Raw genomic sequence first — 19,047 nt, forward strand, 5'->3', positions numbered from 1 at the left:
TTCTATCCTGTTTAATCCACTGTTATTTTGGGGTTTCTGTCACTCACAGCAAAGCATAATCGTAAGTGTCATAGTAGCCAGTAAACCTTGGGTTTATTCGCTTCGGTGGCCTCTGAACCATTTTTTGCCTTCAGCTTCCCCCAAATTCTCAGCCTGATGAAGCCAGGGAAGTTCAGTTGGCGTCACAGATCTGTTTTAAAGAGACTACCCTGGCCCACTGAGTGGAATGAGCTCCAGATGGGAATGCCTAGACTTAGGTGCAACCATTTCAGAAAACAGGCATCAACTGGTAACGTTAAAAAAATCACATACCCCATGACTCAGCAATTCCTCTTAAATATATTAAAGAGATTTGCGCACGCATGCCATAGTACTGTAGGAGTTACATACAGCAGCGTTGTTAATATCACCAAAGACTGGACACAATCCTACTGACCATCAGCACGAGAATAGCCAAGTAAATGGGGAGGGAGGTTGTTTATACAATAGAATGGACCACAGAGCAGTGAGAAGGAATGAACTACCACCGCAAGCATCAACATAGGCAAAACTCCAAAAAATCATGTTGCACAAAAGGAGCACGCCGCAGAAGAAAATGTGCAGGTGTAGAAAACTTAAAACCAGGTAACTCCAGACAATGTGTTGTCCAGTGGTATATGCATTCGTGGCTCAACTATAAAGAAAAGCAAGAAACTGGTTCACACCAGATTCAGGACAGAGGTTGGAGGAGGGGAAGAGGCGGTGCGGTGGGGGGGGTGATGGCGGGGAACACAGGAGGCTCCTGGGGTTCTGGCAAGGTTCTATTTCATAATTACCCTAGGGAGCTGGAGAGGGGGTGACGATGTGGGTGTTTGCTTTGGAATTATTAAAACTGTACACAATGCGTGTTCTGCTGTCTTCTGAATGCGGGAGAGACAGGAAGGGAGGAAGAGTTAAGACTCTGTTTCGACAGTGCAGGGGAGAGAGGATGAATGCCTTTCCCCCTCTTCCTTCCCCGTCAGCAATAATGACTCATTCCACCACCATTTAGCACTTACTCCATTCTGCTTGAATTACTGTTAGCTGTTAACACGTCTGTCTCCCTCTGTCATTAATTTATTCATTCAGTTGACAATTACTAAAGTCTCCAAAGTGTCAGCAGGAGGGAGGGGTGACAGGAGGGAGTTAACCAATAAAAATGAGCAAACCCGGCTTCTTTCCTCCCCGCAGCTTGGAGACTTTTCAGGCATACAGACAAATCTCCAACAGCGTGGCCTCATTTGGTCCTGTGCCTTCGGGGTCTGGGTTCTGATAGAAGTGGCAGCACTGGAGCTGAGGGGGGTGACTATCCGAGGGCCAGAGGGGCCTGCCTGCAGCTCTGCAGGCTCTCTGCCCGCCCAGCACAGCAGCGAGGTGCCCAGGGGGTGTTGGCTGGGGCCGGCATGCTAGTCAGCGGGTAACACAAGTGGCGTCGACTACCCCTAGGAAGGGACTTCAGAGAGTCCCGGGTCTGGGTTCACTGTTTACCAGACTACAGACGAGATTCAGCTGGGGTGGGGTTAAAAATTCAGCACCTCTGGTCTTGCAGGTTCTGGGTGGGGTCCCAGGAAACTGGATGTCAAACTCACTTCTCTGGTGTCACATGTATTGGCTAGTGAAATGTACATTCTTCTCTCTTTTGAATGTAAGATGTGTTTCCCCATTTGGGAGGCCCTGAAGTGATTGGTGGGGTGATTAGCAGGGCAGCCTTCCCATTCCCAGAAAAGTGCTAGACCTGAGGTGGACAGGGTCTTCATTTCTGTCCTGGTATTTCTCTTGGGTTAACAAATGTTTATGGAGCCAAAATTAATAAACAAGAGAGAAGCCAGCATTTCTCTGAAATGTAAATGAATCCTGCTCCCAACTTTGGAACACCCCAAAGATTCTTCTGTTAGCATCTGTGTCCATCTGAAAACATTCAGAGGCAGTACAGCAAGGTGGTGCAGAGTTTACCTCCAGACCTGGGCCCTCATTGCTGTTCTCCTACTTGCTACTTGTGAGACCTTGGGCACATCATTTGACTGCTCCATGACTCAGTTTCCCCATTTGTGGTACACACTTCAGAGGGTTGTTCTGAGGATTAATACAGTCCATACATGGCACCGTGCCAAAAAGAATGGTAACTATTACTATTGTGTTTTTCTGGCTTTTGTCTTGCGGTGAGAAGGTGGGGCTAGCCTTGGGTGGAGCCAACCTCAGGAAAGAAGGAATTCATCTGGAGCCAGCTGGCCTCCCGGAATAAAACAGGCTCGGAGAGGCTGGGTGGGGCACCCTGAAACCTAGGAGGAAAAACTCCCTGCAGAGGGCAGAGCTCTGTGTACAGGCCACGACTGGCCTTCCCTAGTTGGGAAGCTTCTGGCTCCTGGTAACTCACTACTGGGTGGCTTTTTGCCCTCTTTAGCCAGCTTCAGTTTCACCATAGGTATAAGCTGACACCTGTGGGGTTCCTGAACGGGCTCACGTGCTTGCTGTTGGAGTCTGGAAGTCAGAGGGGAGAAACTGAAGACCGAGACTGGTTTCTCGGAGACCTCCAGAGGAGAGGACTTTGGGTAAGTAGGCACTTTTCCCACCTGGGCTTCGGGTTCTTCCCTTAAGAACAATGAAGGAACTGGACGTGTCGATGCACACACATATGCACAGAACAAGAGGGGAGTGGGTTATGTGGCTGCTGAATTGAGATGAGAGGTGACCCAGGGAGTGGGGGCCTTATCAGTAGGCTCCCCCACTATCCAAGGCAGTTTCCTCCCCAAAGATTCATGCCCCAAATTAGTATCCTATTTTTACAAGTAAGAAAACTGAGTCACAAAGCAATTCAATAATTAGGAGTTGTGGAAACACATGAAGATAACTCAAATGAGAATAAGCAAATGCTATCTACTCTGAGTTTGATGTAACAAGTGAGCCGGCCACCATTGCTTGCTTTTGGTGTGTAGAGAAGGGGTAAAATTTTATAGTGGAAAAAGGGGACGACTTTCAGGTATGCTCTGATTGGAGGCTGTTGGCATGGGGTGGATTAACTAGAAGCAGACATCCTACGTGATTGGTTAGGGGGGCATATTTGGCTTGCTCCAGTTGGTCCTAAGTTGTAACTAGATGCAGAATTAGGGAAGCTGTCAGTTATTAAGTCCTGGCTGTTTGAGGCTCATTGCTACAGGGGTTGTTGTTTAGTTTCTGCAGACAGATTGGCTGGTTTTCTAAACTGGTTGCTTCAGATTGTGGGTCAGAGTTCTATTTTTATATATGGTTTGGCCATTGTCCATTTGTATACTCAGTCTCTCAGAGGTCTCCATGGCCTTGCACTTAGGCAGCTACCTGTGCCGTGACCTGTTGCCACCAGTGCAGGAACGCCTTGTGTGACTATGCCTGCCTAAACAAGGCCCCTTACGGAGGGCTTTCCCACCAAGGAACAACTCCAGTAAAACTGCACAGAGCTGGTGGTTCCCAGCTGGAAACTGAAGGCCAGTGTTCCATCCCTTCTAACATGCTGTTTCTGGCATGGGTTCATTCTCACTACCTCCAAGAGTCTTACTGGGCCATGGATCCATTTGCATCTGATTTACATGTGTCTGCAGACAGGACAGCTGTTGATTTCTAGCTTATTCTGCAGCAGCTGGATTTCATTCCTCTGAAGACAGGGTAGTTTTTTTAAAAATAATTTTATTGAAGTATAGTTGATTATGTTGTGTTTAATTTCCTCTGTACAGCAAAGTGATTCAGTTACATATATTCTTTTTCATGTTCTTTTCCATTATGGTTTATCACAGGATTTTTTTTTTTTAACAAATTATTTTTGGCTGCTTTGGGTCTTTGTTGCTGCACGCCGGCTTTCTCTAGTTGCGGCGAGAGGGGGCTACTCTTCGTTGCAGTGAGTGGGCCTCTCATTGCGGTGGCTTCTCTTGTTGCAGAGCATGGGCTCTGGGTGCACTGGCTTCAGTAGTTGTGGCTCGCGGGCTCTAGAGCGCAGGCTCAGTAGTTGTGGTGCACGGGCTTAGTTGCTCTGCGGCATGTGGAATCTTCCTGGAGCAGGGTTCGAACCCGTGTCCCCTGCATTGGCAGGCGGATTCTTAACCACTGCGCCACCAGGGAAGTCCCTATCACAGGATATTGAATATAGTTCCCTGTTCTATACAGTAGGACCTTGTTGTTTATCCATCCTATATATATTAGTTTGCATCTGCTAATCCCAAACTCCCAATCCTTCCCTCCCCTTGGCAACCACAAGTCTGTTCTCTATGTCTGTGAGTCTGTTTCTGTTTCATAGATATGTTCATCTGTATTGTATTTTAGGTTCCATATATGAGTGATGGTATTTGTCTTTCTCTTTCTGACTTACTTCAATTAGTATGATAATCTCTAGGTCTACCCATGTTGCTGCAAATGGCATCATTTCATTCTTTTTTATGGCTGAGTAATATTCCATTGTATATATGTACCACATCTTCTTTATCCATTCATCTGTCAATGGACATTTAGGTTGTTTCCATGTCTTGGCTATTGTAAATAGTGCTGCTATGAATATAGGGGTGCATGTATCTTTTTGAATTATAGTTTTGTCTGAGTATATGCCCAGGAGTGGGATTGCTGGATCATATGGCAACTCTATTTTTATTTTTCTGAGGAACGTCCATACTGTTTTCCATAGTGGCTGCACCAACTTACATTCCCACCAACAGTGTAGGCTACTGTGTTGGCTATTGTAAATAGTGCTGCTATGAACATAGGGTTGCATGTATCTTTTTGAATTATACTTTTGTCTGGGTATATGCCCAGGAGTGGGATTGCAGGATCATATGGCAACTCTATTTTCAGTTTTTTGAGGACCCTCTATACTGTTTTTCATAGTGGCTATACCAATTTACATTCTGGCAGGCGTGGTTTTGATGCACTGTCAAAAGCTCTTCTGAGGCTTCTCAGCCACTCTCTGACCCTAGAGATTCTCTCTCCTGCAAGATGGCAGACAAACACAGCTAGGAGGGCTAGGAGGGGCCTTAGGTCCCTCATCTGTAACACAGAGCTGATCGTAGTACTCACTGCCCATAGGTGTAGTGGAGAGGAATTGGGGACTGCAGGAGAAGCCTTCAGTATAGTTCCTGGTGTGTACTTAGCACTCAGGAAAGGGGAACAGTCATAGTTTTCTCTTTGACTGGGGTTGTAGTAACCCCAGAGACACTGGGCCTCCCAGACTAGAGTCTCTGGTCTAGACCAGAAAGATGGAGGTGCTCCGTTAGGGAGTTCCTGAGTGTGCTGATGGGCACCAGGAGCAGGTGGGCTCCTTTCTAAGGTTCTTAAATGCTTTGAATCTCTGATCTCACTCAGAATTTTGCCCTCTCCTGGTACTCTGGGCAAGCTTTATCACTAAGTATGAGCCTCTTTCAGATTTCTTGTTTTAAAATCTTAGGGCATGGGACTTCCCTGGTGGTGCAGTGGTTAAGAATCCACCTGCCAATGCAGGGGACACGGGTTCGAGCCCTGGTCCAGGAAGATCCCACATGCCGCGGAGCAAGTAAGCCCGTGTGCCACAACTACTGAGCCTGTGCTCTAGAGCCCGCAAGCCACAATTACTGAGCCCATGTGCCACAACTACTGAGCCCGTGTGCCACAACTACTGAGCCCACATGCCACAACTACTGAAGCCCGCACGCCTAGAGTCCGTGCTTCGCAACAAGAGAAGCCACCGCAATGAAAATCCCACGCACCGCAACGAAGAGTAGCCCCCGCTCGTGGCAACTAGAGAAAGCCTGCATGCAGCAACGAAGACCCAACACAGCCAAAAATAAAAATAAATAAATTTATTTTTTAAAAAAATCTTAGGGCACTTGCCTCTGAGCTATTCCTGAACTAAGAACAAAAACAGTCTGGATGAAAAATGTCTTCATTATTTGAGAAGCTACCAAGAGCCAAGCTTAAGCTGATTTTTTCTAAACAGGTGTAGTTCATTTCATTGTCATAGCGTCCTAAAGAGTTGTGTGAAAAGTGGCGTTTTCATAAACAATTCCATTTTCAGCATCCTGGGGGAGTTCATTCTTTTAAGGAACTCTGTAAGGAAATCCTTTCAAATGTCACATCTCGGATGTTGGGCCACCTGCAATTTCCAGGGTGCAACAGCGAAAAGATCCTAGGAAGGCTTGCTTCTCCACTCACACACATCCAAGTGTTGGTACTAGTGCAGTTTGTCCTCACAGACACCCACACTCATGCTGAAACAGCCCTACTCCTGCCCACAACGCCCTCACCCTTGTTGTGCATGTGCGCACACGCAAGCTCTCATGTGCATGCACTCACTCTTGAAGGCAGCCTTGTTTGCCGCCAAAGGAGCCACACAAGGGGAGCAGACACCAGGATCTGTTTCTTCTCCAGGGAGCAGCTGCTGCTTAAAGCCCAGGGTCAAGACATAAAGCCCAGGGTCAAGAGGCCCCTGGGGCCCCAGCTCACTCAGCCTGCAGAGGAGGCCCAGTTTCTAGGTATTTTCCTTTGAAAGCTTTCCCTCCAATTGCTGGTGGAGAACTGGGTTCTGTTTTCCAAAGATACCATAAATAATTACTCCCAAAGCAAGTCCTGGCGGACGAGTAGGTTTCCATCGGTTCATACAACAGGGTTTTTTTGGTGCCTATTACGGGGCAGGCACTCTGGCAGGAACTGGGGGTTCAATAATGAACAGTTGATATTGTTTCTGTCCCTGAAGAACTCATAGTCTTTGGGGATCGTTAGTCTTCTACTGCTGCCATAATAACATTTCCACAAACTTAGAGCTTTAAAACAACCTGCATTTAAGATCTCACAGCTCTGTAGGTCCGAGGTCCAGATGGCTGGACTGGTTTTCCCCACTCAGGGTCTTGCCAGGGTAAAATCAAGGTGTCGGCCATCTGGGCTCTAATCGGGAGGCTGTGGGAAGAATCCAGGCTCGTTCAGATTGTTGGCAGAATCCAGTTCCTTGCTGTTGCAGGACTGCGGTCCCTTTTACTTTGCTAGCTGTTGGCTGGGGACTGCCTTTTGCTCCTTAGACCTTCTCTCTGCCCCCTTTGCATGTGGACTCCTACATCTCAGCTGGCAATGGCATGTCAAATCCTTCTTGTGCTTGGAATCTCTCCAACTTCCCCTTCTATTGCCTCCAGATTGAGAAAATTCTCTGCTTTGAACGGTTTGTGTGATTAGATTGGGCCCACCTGGATAATCCAGGCTGCGATCCCCATTTCAAAGTCTGTAACTCTAATCACATCTGCACAGTCCCTTTAGCCATGTAACATAACACATTTCATATTCAGAGCTTCTGGGGACTAGGGCATGGACATCTTTGCGAGGGTGCATTCTGTGTACCAAGGGGATAGAGAGAAGTAAACTGGCAATTTTAAGAATACATGTTGATAAATGTTAATAAAGGGGGAGGTAAAACGTTGCAGTGATAGCTAGGAGCAGAGATATCTAGCCCTTTTGAGAGGAGGTCAGGAAGGCATGTCTGGCTTCCTAAAGCAGGTAACATTTTAAGTTGAAATGTGAAGAATGGGCTCTGAATCAAAGGGTTAAGGCTCCCGGCAGGACTGTGCTTGCAGAAACTGGGAGGGGGCCATGACCTCCCTCAAGACTACACTAAGCTGGGGAATGTATTTCTGAGCAGAGGCATCTTAGTGGGGTCTGGTGGGCCAAGCTTGTAGCAGGGCAGGGCAAGGCAGGAAAGGGTGGGGGTCCTGCTGCTTAGCCCCCCAGGGATAGAGGCTTTGCCTGGAGCTCCCAGCCTGTCCCCCATGTGCAGGTGTGAACCTCTCTCACGTTGCTTCTGATGCTGTTCCTTTTTCAGATGCTCTCCTTCCCAATCTTTCCATTTTTAGCAGATATTTTTGTGAAGCAGGGCTTCAGTGCAAAACTCTTTTGTTCATTCATTCATTATGTTCGCTTATTAATTAAAAAGTAACTGTTGAGCACCTACCACATGCCAGGTATTGTGGGAGGGGAATACAGAGAACAACATAGAAGGGGCCCCTGCCCTTACCTGTCGTCTGAATACAAGTGAAATAGAAGTCTTTCAGCTGGAGCTCGCACCATTCTTTCAGGAGCCTAGAAACATCTGTCGAAAACCAGTTGCTACATGCTACGGGGAGTCTTTCCTCTCAGATGGATGAGACAGTGGAAGCCAAAAGAACAGTGACACCTGCCATTGATAGAGCACTAACTCCTTTGATATTATTCTTGATGATAATGTCCCTATTTTACAGATAAGGAAACAGACACAGAAAGGTTTACCCAACATTACCCAGCTAATAAGGGGCAAAGCTGTTATTTATTTATTTAAAATTTATTTATTTATTTATTTATTTTATATTTTTGGCTGCGTTGGGTTTTCGTTGCTGCGCGTGGACTTTCTCTAGTTGCGGCAAGCAGGGGCTACTCTTCGTTGCGGTGTGTGGGCTTCTCATTGCGGTGGCTTCTCTTGTTGCGGAGCACGGGCTCTAGGCATGCGGGCTTCAGTAGTTGTGGCACGCAGGCCCAGTAGTTGTGGCTAGCAGGCTCTAGAGCGCAGGCTCAGTAGTTGCGGCGCACGGGCTTAGTTGCTCCGCGGCATGTGGGATCTTCCCGGACCAGGGCTCGAACCCGTGTCCCCTGCATTGGCAGGCAGATTCTTAACCACTGCGCCACCAGGGAAGCCCTAAAGCTGTTATTTAAATCAGGCATTCTGACTGCAGCAGTTGCCTGCTCAAGCACTACATTATGGGGTTTATATGCCTGCCACATACCGGGCATTGAGCGAGGGCTTTGTATAAATCCTATCACTGAATTCTCCTAGTAACCCCACCAAAGGGTGATGTTTATTCCCAGTGTTGAGATGCAGAAATGGAGGCTCAGAAAAGTTAAGTAACTAGCCCAGGGATACCTAGGGAGTGAGTGTCAGCATTGAGATCTGAGCTCATGTCTGCCCTGCTCTGAAGTGATTACCCTTTGAAAGGGAGGGAGTGTGGGCAGAGAAGAGGGATGAAGAGCCAATGTGGAGAGGAAGGAGCCAGTGGGGGAGAGAGGAGATGTTCTCAGGGTGGGGTGAAGCAGAGCAGGGTGGAGGACGCTGGAGGAGGTGTGAAGGAAAGGCCTTGGGGTGGCAACAGGAGGTTTAAGGGAGGGGAAAGCAGTTTTCTAGGGGGAGTTGTTTTCAGAAGTCAGATTGCAAAGCACCAACCACGGGATATGAGGTCCATGAGCATCTGGAGGTTCTGGTGGCCAGGCACTGGTTCTTCGCTGAGGACGTGAGAGAGGGAAAGGGGGCCTTTGAGAATGGGGAGATGCAGGCCTGTTTTTTGGCAAAGGGGAGGGAGGCCTGAGCCATAGCACAGAGGGAGACCGTGTGTGTGTGTGTGTGTGTGTGTGTGTGGCTGTGTGCATGGAGGGGGTGCAAAGATTCTATCCATAGGACGGAGGGCTGTTCCGAAGGTGGAGAGGTGCTCTTTCTCTAAGATCAGAAGGAGGAAAGGTACGTAAATCTACAGAGAAATTCTTAGGCAGTAGAAGAGTGAGGTGACAGGGTGATTCGTAAAATGGGGACACCCGTCTTTGTCCACTGTGATGAGACTCTTATTAGTTTCCTGGGGCTGCCATAACAAATTACCACAAACTGGGGCAGCTTAAAATGACAGAAACCTACTAGCTCACAGTTCTGGAGGCTGGAGGTCGGAAATTAGGGTGTTGGCAGAATTGGTTCCTTCTGGGAGGCTCTGAGGGAGAGTCTGTTCCAGGCCTCTTTCCCCAGGTTCTGGAGGTTGCTGGCAATCCTTGGCGTTTCTTGGCTTGTAGATGCATCATTCCAACTTCTGTGCCTGTCTTCACATGGTAGTCTCCCCTGTGTGTGTGTCTGTGTCCAAATTCCCCTCTTCTGTAAGAACACCAGATGTTGGATTAGCGCCCACCTAATCCAATATGACCTTGTTTTAATTTGATTGCATCTGCAAAGAACTTATTTCCAAATCAGGTCACGTTCACAGGTGCTGGGAGTCGGGGCTTGAACATATCTTTTGGCGGGGACACAATTCAACGTAGAACAGGGCACAAAGGAGATAGTATGAGAAAAGGTGCCCTGAAGGATATAAAATGGTACAGAAATACAAGGTCATATCAAGGTCACTGGCTAAAGGGCACTTAAGGTCGAATATGTTTATAAAGTAAACAATTTCCTCCAGAATTTATGTTTTGCATAATACCCCAGAGTTTCCAATAAAGGGTTTGCTGAAAGTAGTCATCTATCAATCTGCAGCCGCTGAGAGAAAGCACTCTTAGCAAATGGACTTCCTCACTGCTTCCCAGGAAGGCTTCCCTGGGCAAAACATCCATGCTCCCCACCACTCTTTTAGGGGTTACTGGGAGATGACGCATTCCTCCTGCCCTCTCCTATCTCAGGCACCATTTGGACCTAGGAGTTAGTCACAATTTGTTCTAACTACAAACCAAATTAGTCTCCAACTTCTCTTCCGTTCCACCTTCCTCCCACCCCTAGATTTCTAGTTAATCCAGTTAAGAACAGAGGTCCAAGTGCGCACTGAAGAGTGGATGCCTTTGCAGATGATTTAGGATGTAGGGGAACAGGTGGCCAGAAGGGGGAACCATCTCTCAGGGGCAGGAGTGGGAGGGACAGCTAGGGAGCCTATCTAGACTCCTGGCACTGTGCAATAGCCAGCCTTCCCCTCCCCTAGAACCTCACTCAGCCATAGAAGCCCAGACTACCTAAGCAGGGAGATCTCTGAAAAGAGTTGAGTTCCACCATTTTGGAGTCCATTTTGGGTCATGGAGGCCTTAAAGAATTTGATGAAAGCTATAGACTTCCATCCCAGAAAAATACATACATGTCTACAAAAAAGTGCAGATAATTTCAAAAGCTTCACTGACACCCTCGAGCTTATTCATAACCCCTGATGGAATACACTCTCCCCACCCTGTTTTCCTGAGGAGAAAACTGAGAACAGCCCGGGTAATTGATTTGCTCCCACATCGTGTAGCTATTTAAAGGGAAATCCAAACTGAAATGCAAACTGCTGCTTTTGTTCTAACCACTATATATAGTTTGTTTCCACTAAATAAAAAAGACTCCTCCCCTTACAGAAGCAGACTGGAAGAAAACTGCTTTTGGGGGGAGGACTGAAGTTGTGGGGTGGGAGTGACAGCAGAAAAAGCACCTGTGGTCCCCAGTGTTTGTAAATGAGCATCATTCAATGGAACACAGACATTTGCAATGGCCTTGGGATTTCCACTCCACACTGGCGAGGTGGGGTTATTGGGAGTCATCAGCTGGGATTCCAGCTTTTAAGGACCTCCTCCTGCAGTCAGGAGGTAAGTGGTTATGTGTCCACAAAGGGCTACAATGGAAGGCAGGAGGCATTCTTGGACTTGGAGCCCAACTGTAGATCCTCATTGAGGGTATCAGGGGAGCAAGGTTTCTGCAGCCCATTGATTTACCTTCTCCTGAGACTAGAATCTGGGATGACATCTAGGGAGGAGAGCACTTCTCTTGCCAAAAAGATGAACTGGCTCCACTGCAGACCCCGCCGCTCTCTTCCTCCTCCAGTAACACATCCCCTCCCCAACATCCAAGCCTCTTTAGACACTGGGGGCCAACCCATCTAAAATGGGGGTGAGGGGAAAGATCCTGATTAATCGAGTCTCGGGATTATACTGGGACATTTTCTATATAAGAGCTCCTCGGAGTGGGGAAATCTCACAGATTTGGGGGAGGTCTAAATTTGGAGATGGCCAAGTTTAGGGGACGTCCTCTCTATTGTCTCCAGGCCTGATTTTGGAGTTCTCAGATTAGAAGACCCTGGATGGGGGCGGGGCAGGGTTTTGTTTGAGAGGGTCTCCAATAGCTTGGGGTCTGGCCGTGTGCCTGGCCGAGGGGGCTGGGGGTGCGGGCTGCTTCCCTCGGGGCCCCTGACTCCGCGTCCCCCACCGCCGGTTGCGCCTGGGCCTCGGAGACCCGGAGAGCCAGCGCACGCGAAGTCCCCGCCTCCGAGGCGGGCCCGGGGCGGGGAGGTGGGGACCCCTCCCCTTCGCCCATCCCCTCGGGGCCGGCCGCCCGGGCGCTTGAAAGGCCGGCCGGGGGAAGGGAGGGGAGGGGAGGGGATAGAGAGGAGACGAGAGGAGAGGAGAGGAGGGCGGAGGGACAGACCGGCGGCGGCGACGCTGGGGCGCGGGCAAGGCAGAGCGGGCGGCGGCCGCGGGGCCCCAGTGAGCCGGGCCGGGGCGAGGCGGCTCCCGAGCCGTCGGGGGGCCTGGCGAAGACGGCCGGGCCACTTTCCTTTCCGAGTTGTGATCGTGTTCGGGGGGCGGCGCCGGGGCCGGCGTTTCGGGGAGAGTTTTCTCGCGGGGCGGGCGGGGGAGCGGCGCGCGCCGAGGGGGAGGGGAGGGGGAGCATGCCCGACTGGAGCCGGGCCTCGGGGCGCGCCCCGGCCGCCGTCCCCACCTCCGCCTCCTCCTTCTCCTCCTCCGTCTCCTCCTCCTTCTCCTCTTCCAGTCCCGCCACCGCCGCAGCCAACATGGCTGCGCTCCTGAGCCCGGGAGGCGGCCGCTGCTGAGCGCCGCTCGCCGCCCGGGCCCCCAGCCCGCCCAGGCCCCGGCCCATGGCCCCCGCGGCCTGGCGGCCCCCGGTGCTCTAGGGCTGCCGCCACCGCTCGCCGCCCCGAGGCGCCCGGGGCCCGTCGCCACCCGCCTGCTTGCCCGCCCGCCCGCGCGCCCGCGCGCCCGCCGGCCTCCGGGAGTCCGGTAGCCGTCCGGCGGGGCGGGGCGGCCGCCACCATGGAGCCCCAGCGCCGGGAGCTGCTCGCCCAGTGTCAGCAGAGCCTGGCCCAGGCCATGACGGAGGTGGAGGCGGTGCTCGGGCTGCTCGAGGCCGCAGGAGCGCTGAGCCCCGGCGAGCGGCGGCAGCTGGACGAGGAGGCGGGAGGCGCCAAGGCGGAGCTGCTGCTCAAGCTGCTCCTGGCCAAGGAGCGGGACCACTTCCAGGACCTGCGGGCGGCGCTGGAGAAGACGCAGCCTCACCTGCTGCCCATTCTCTACCTGAACGGCGTCGTCGGGCCGCCGCAGCCCGCCGAGGGCGCCGGTGAGTGTGAGACCCCCGCCCGGCCTCTCGGACCCACCTTCCACGACTTCTCTCTCCGGTTCTCCGAGGGGGAAGTCGTGAGGGCCATTCATCTACCTGGCGCCTGCCGCGGGGAGAACCTTCCCTCCTTCAGCCTGCCTGGGGAGGGCCCGATGCGCGGACCCCCACTTCACACCTCCTCCCCCAATCCCACCCTTGCTGTGAACAATGCCCCGCACTGCAGGCCTTGATCCTCCAGGTGCCGCGGCAGCGGGGTCCTCCCGAGACCACCAGGTCCAGCCGCGGGGCGATCTCGGAGGGATGTCCGTCAGTCCCTTTTCTAAGACTCTTCACCATCCACCAGTCCTTTGAAAGCCTCTGCTAGCCTTCAATCAATGATAAGGTCTAGAAGAATAGAACCTGGGCCAGGGCCGGTACTTCTGAATTTTGGTGCCTGGCACCCCGTTTCAGGACCACTGGTGCCTTTTCACTTTTTGATTTTCTCAGCTCCCTCTGCCCAGAGCTCAGTCTGTTTGTTCGCCCAGGCTTGTGGTTGATTATGCACAATGCCTGCTAGGTTTCTTTGGAAACTGTGGGCCGGGAAAAGTTGGGGAAGTTGCATTGCATCATGGGAAAATCCTGGTTGTAGCTGCTGGGGCTCAGTTCCCTCCCTAAGGGTGCCGAGCTGCCTGAGGAGGGAAGGCTGGTGACTGGTTCCCTTGGGTGGTGGTGACGGATTTGTGAGTATTCGTGTGTGTGTGTGGGGGGGTGGGGGGTACTGCTGGGAGTTTGTGGCAAGTGGTAGGCTTGGTGTGGCCTGGTTGCGGAGTGTGGAAAGCCAGGCTTTTAGACAAGGAAGCTGAGGAAGAAGGCATAGCACTGAGGAAGGAAGAGCCAGCATTTATTGGGCACCTACTGTTGTGGCAGGCACTCGGCTGTATCACGTTTGTTTACCACTCTCTGAGCTATTATTCCTACTTTGCCAGAGAGAAAAATCCAGCTTGGAGTGGTGAAATTGCTCAAAGTACTGGGCACCAGGAGTTTTCAATTATGACCCATTGTTTTATTTAACCCATTTGGAACCAGGAAGCAACAAGTGCTGCTTTTCTGTGTCTTGTCCGTGTTTTAAAAGTGAACAGAGAGGGTTGATGAACTGCCTTTAACAACTTGTAGGCCACAGGCTGATGAAACGTGTTTATTTGGCTGTTAAAAGCCTCACTTATTAAGGAGATGATTTTATAAGCTGTTCCTGGTAACAGCTCCATTGGATATTGGCCACCTGTTTTTTGGTAGTGAAGACAACTGGCATACAGAGAGACTAAACTGCTGGCCACACAGCATATCATTTCATTGATGGCCCTTCTGTCTCCACTTTGGGTTTCTGACTCTTCAGCATTTCTGTTCCTCAAACCTACGCTGTCCCCCCAGTTATGATCGTGTCTGAGTTGCTGGGCAACCTAGTCCTCTCCTGGGATGATGCTGAGAAGAGCTGTCAGATGTGGCCTTGAGGATAAGGTCAGAGGGAAATCTCTTCGGGGTAACTTTTTTTTCTTTTTAGTTGCCTTTTTGTCTACCTAGCTCTCTGTGTTTGAAGGAGGAGGTTGATCAAGGAAGCGCAGAAGTTGGAGTGCAGACTTAAGTCCTCATTGGGATGTGTTTGAATCAGCGCTAGCTTTAATCTCTGGAATAGATAGATGAATTGCCATTAATTAGGTCCTTCCCTTTTCCATGCCTGGTAGAGAAGGTGGGGCCTCACAGGGCTGAAGTTCTGGAAGCTGGTCCTGACATCTAAGGAAAGGATGAAATAGGGTTTGGATTTTATCCTCAAGGGCAGGATTTCAAACCCTAGTTTTACCACAATGCAGAGCTGTGTAGCTTTTCAAGGGAAGTTAAGTTCATTTTAGTTGATACTTCAGAAAAAAATTAGGATAGCATTTGGTCTGGCAAGATGCCATGTAGAGCTTCTGGGGATGAGGAGTGACACGGTGTGCAAGGAAACCACAGAGCGTTGGGATCTTTTAAAGGATGAATTACTGTGCAGTGGTTGCCAGCTTTTTTTCTGTTAGCCAGGGAGCCCCTCTTATGGCACAAAGCTCAGTGACTAAAAGGACTGCTCAGGTTGAAGGAATGGAAGCACCCGTTTCATCCCTGAGGAGCCAAAGTCAGGGAAACTCAGCCCTGTGTCCTGGTCTTTGCTCTCCCAGCAGGTTGCACTCTGCACACAGGTGCACACCTCTGCCTGTAAGTCAGCCTTAGTGCAAGCATCTTGTGGGAGCCCCAGAGAGGAACCAGTTGGCTTCCTAAAGATCCATAGTCTCAAGGGGAGGCCCCTTTGTCACTGTTTCTACATCGGAGGTGCTGCCATCACCCAGTTAGGGGCTCCTTTGGTGGATTCCACATCCCATGTGGGCCCCTGGTCTAGAATGCCCGTCCCATGGCTGGCACTTGTGTACTGTGGGAGTTTGTTGTGCTGCAGGCAGATGATGTCTGGCCGCTCCCCACGTGGGGCCTGGAACTGGGAGGAAACTGTTCTAGGTGGTACGGGGCAGGTAAGCAAACCAAGCTCATCTGTTCTGCTCATGCTCAGTTAGAGCCCCAGACGTTTATAACCCACCATGCTCAGGCCTGGGGTATGAAGGTGAGTAAGAAGACACAGAGTTGTTTTATTTTGGGGGCAGGGGGACTTCTCTACCAGAATTGATAGTACATTGCCATTGAGCATTTTCGATCTTATTGCGTACTTTAATATCTCACTTAGTTCTGTGGCACCTAGTGCCTTTTCTGCGTGACACTGGGTTCCATGCCCCCCATCTGTGAGGTCTGAGGACAGGCCAGGAGTTGCAGGGCAGAAAGGAGCTGGAGTCAGGCTAAGTGCAGTGCTCCTGATTCCATGTTGGGGGTGGTTTTTCCTGTTACCTGGTTAGGCCCTCCCATTACAGTTTTAGGCCCTCCCATTACAGTTTTAGGCCGTTTCCTGCATTGGGGAACTCTGGAATTTTGTAGCCTTTCCTTGTCCCAGTACATGCATCTGTAAGGAAGGAGTGAGCCCCTTTGTCCCCGCTCGTGGTAGAGAGAGGAGAGAGCTGTTCTCCTCTGACTGGCTCAGGTCTCTCGAGTTTTTTCCATGGTAGTACCAGGATCTCGTTCGTTCACTCGGAACCCACGAGGTCCTTTGTTTTTTCTCTTTGATTCAGTTGCTAACATCTGGGTTTTCTCACTTGAAGCTCCTCAACCGCCTGCCCCTGGAGTTAGGGGCCCCTTCCTGGCGCTGAGCCTCAGCGTCCTCATCTGTGAGATGGGACTGGGGGTGCTGCATGGCCTGTCTCAGCCACTGGGAGGCAAAATGAGATTGGGGAGGACTGAGGTGCCTGGTCCTCCTGTTCTTGGTGCAGGTGGGGCCGGGGTGCAGAGGATGTAATTCCAGCCTGCAGCTTGCTGCCTCGTTGGGGGAATGGGACACTCAGGAGAGTGACATTATGAGCCAGATCAATTGAGTGATACAAATACAAACAGGCTTTTTCCTCCTTTTAAAAGTCTACTACATGCTTTCCCCAAATACTCTCATCCACCCCTAGTGGCTCTAATTACCATCTAAGTGTGGAGGGCTCCCCAAACCATTTTCACAACAGGTCTCTCTTGTGGAGTGGAAGTGGCAGAACATGGTGACTGCCGGTGGTACTCTCTACTGTGTGCTCAGAGCTGAATTTCTCCTCCTCGTCCCCTCTGTGCCTCCTCTTTAGTTTCCCGGAGAGCTGGCTGACTTGGCTTCGCTACAGTTAAGAGGATGGAGACAGTAGTGTTTGCTGGAGAAGCTAGGGAAGGCTTCGAGGAGGGACTGGGGCTTGAGCTGGGTGTTGAAGGGGTACTCTGAATGTGCAGAGGGAAAGGAGGATGTCTGGGTGGGAGATGCAAGAACAAACTCCTAGCTATGAGAGGAGCAGTGTGTTTCCAGGTTGCAGAAATTAGACCAGCCTGAGTGAGCCGGGCATTGGCTCTGGGTGGGTGGGGATGCAGAGGTAATCTGAAGGACCATGATGGCTAGGCGGAGCAAGGGGTTTGTACACCACCTGGAATTTAGGCATTGTACACTTGTCAGAAGTTGAAGCTGGAGGAATTTTTAAAAAAGAATAACCCCAGGCGTTTCCAGTGGGATGAGTGCAGTTGGCTGCTGATTGTCAGGTGTGGATTATCTATTATTCATTAGAGGTTACCTGGGCCTTTTGTTCTCTCCCTACTCTCTTCAGGTACCAGCCCCCTTTTCTTCATCCACTCTGTCCTAGATGGTCATAAGTAAAAGCTCCAACCATTGTGGTTTTTCTTTTGGTTCTGTTAATTGTGTTGAGAGGAAGTAGTGGAGGAACTTGAAAGTGATGGTTGAAAAGAGGTTTCTAAGAGAAAGGCAGATTTTATTTATCCTTCTGTGTATTAGTTCAGGCACCCTTATTGCAGGTGACAGAAACTTAGCTCAAACTGTATTAGGCAGAAAAGAGAAATTTATTGTATAATATTCCAAAACCTTGGGATGAATTGGAGTAACTGGCCTTTGGATGATTGATCCTGAATGCCACGGGCTTTTCCCGTGGGCCTGGAACATGACCTCAGGCCCCTCTTGGCTTCATCTTCACAGCCCCTGACCAGAGAATAAAGGGAGCTGTATCCAGTAAACCAGGCAGAAAAATCTCATGGAAGGATTCTGATTGGCCTGACTAGGGTCACATGTCCATGTGAGACCCAGTCACTGTGGCTGGGGCTAGAGGACTAAGATTGGCCCAGCAGTGGACCCAACCGATAGGGTAGGGTGATTGGCAGCTCGTACCAGTACCATGTGGTTCTTTAGAATGGGGAGAAACAGTTCTCCAAAAAAAGAAGAGCAGAAAGGATGTTGTGCAGGTAAAGCAGCAGGTGAATGTCCAAGATGTGGTCTCATCTTTGTGTGATGATGCAATTAGCAGATGAGGTCATTGCTGGAATGGGGTGGTTGGAGGTTGTCAGATTTCACTAGGTTTTAGACCTTGAGCAAGGCAGTTAACCTTTCTGAACTTATCTCCCTCTCTACAAAATAATTAAAACAATAACTACTTCACTCTGCTATTTGACAATGCGTGGTAGGAAAAAAGGAGCATTTATTAGTGTGGTGAGTAATGCAGCCTGGAACCAACCTTAGGACCAGAAGCCTGGGATTCTCCTGATATATCTGAGGGTTATGTGAGAGCTCCTGGTAAACTGTGCTGAACAGATGTCAGGGTTGCTTTTACTGTGGCTGTGGGTCATCAAGAGTAGAATGTAACCTCCATGAGCCAAATTCACTGTTGTATTCCCGATGCCTAGAATAGAGCCTGGCCCAAGATGGGCGTTCAGTAAATCTCTGTTGGATGGATGACTAGTCAGCTGTGTGGCGAATGAGTGGTGTGTCCCTGCATAAGTCCAGATTCTCTTCAGAAATAAGTGCAGATTCTTAAGTGGTGACTTCACGGTGACAGAAGGCTGTGGGAGTGCAGGTAGGCTAGGGTGAGTTCCACAGGCACACACGGATGTCCCCACCCACAGTGTGTCTGTGATGGAAGCAGGTGGTGTGACACTGGTGTCTGAAGTCTCCAAGGCCACCCCTCAGGTATCAGCATTGTGGGACTGGCTGCCAGGAGCCATGCGGAGTGACCACACTGCCTGTGCAGGATTGGAGAGCCCTTCACTTTTTGCACTTAGAATTTGAAAGTCAGCTTGGTGTCCTCGAAAGAGTTTTGGATGGGGATCTGCTCCTAACTGTACAACATCTTGACCTTGGATGAGCCTCTTAACTACCTGGGGCTTGTTTTCTTCCAAGTAGAAGGCTGGAAGAAGTTCAGTGTTGACTGAGGACTTCCTCAGTCCTGTAGGGTTCTCAGTACTTGCAGGGTGGCCTTAGGTCCAAGGAAGCTTGGTGATGGGGTTGGAGTAGATTTCTAAGACCTTTCTTCCAGGTCCCTACCATGATTACTATTTTTTTAAAT

The 19,047-nt window shown here is 50.3% G+C and overlaps 1 protein-coding gene across 2 annotated transcripts in view; it reads left to right on the forward strand.

Annotated features, from left to right (window-relative positions):
- Positions 1-2,435: 2,435 nt before the first annotated feature.
- The window catches only part of DLG5 (discs large MAGUK scaffold protein 5), a 134,184-nt gene continuing 117,572 nt past the window's right edge, over positions 2,436-19,047 (forward strand). Inside the window, exon 1 of one of the 2 annotated variants that reach the window (XM_061180134.1) lies at positions 2,436-2,567. Coding sequence is in view for 1 of the 2 variants with exons in the window: in XM_061180124.1 (XP_061036107.1) it covers positions 12,778-13,081 (304 nt within the window). In the remaining variant the exon portion in view is untranslated. Of the gene's footprint in view, positions 2,568-12,388; positions 13,082-19,047 lie in introns of those variants that run through there. The other variant, XM_061180124.1, reaches the window with a different exon arrangement.

This window comes from Eubalaena glacialis, chromosome 1, assembly GCF_028564815.1.
Source record: "Eubalaena glacialis isolate mEubGla1 chromosome 1, mEubGla1.1.hap2.+ XY, whole genome shotgun sequence".
NCBI classification, from domain to species: domain Eukaryota; kingdom Metazoa; phylum Chordata; class Mammalia; order Artiodactyla; family Balaenidae; genus Eubalaena; species Eubalaena glacialis.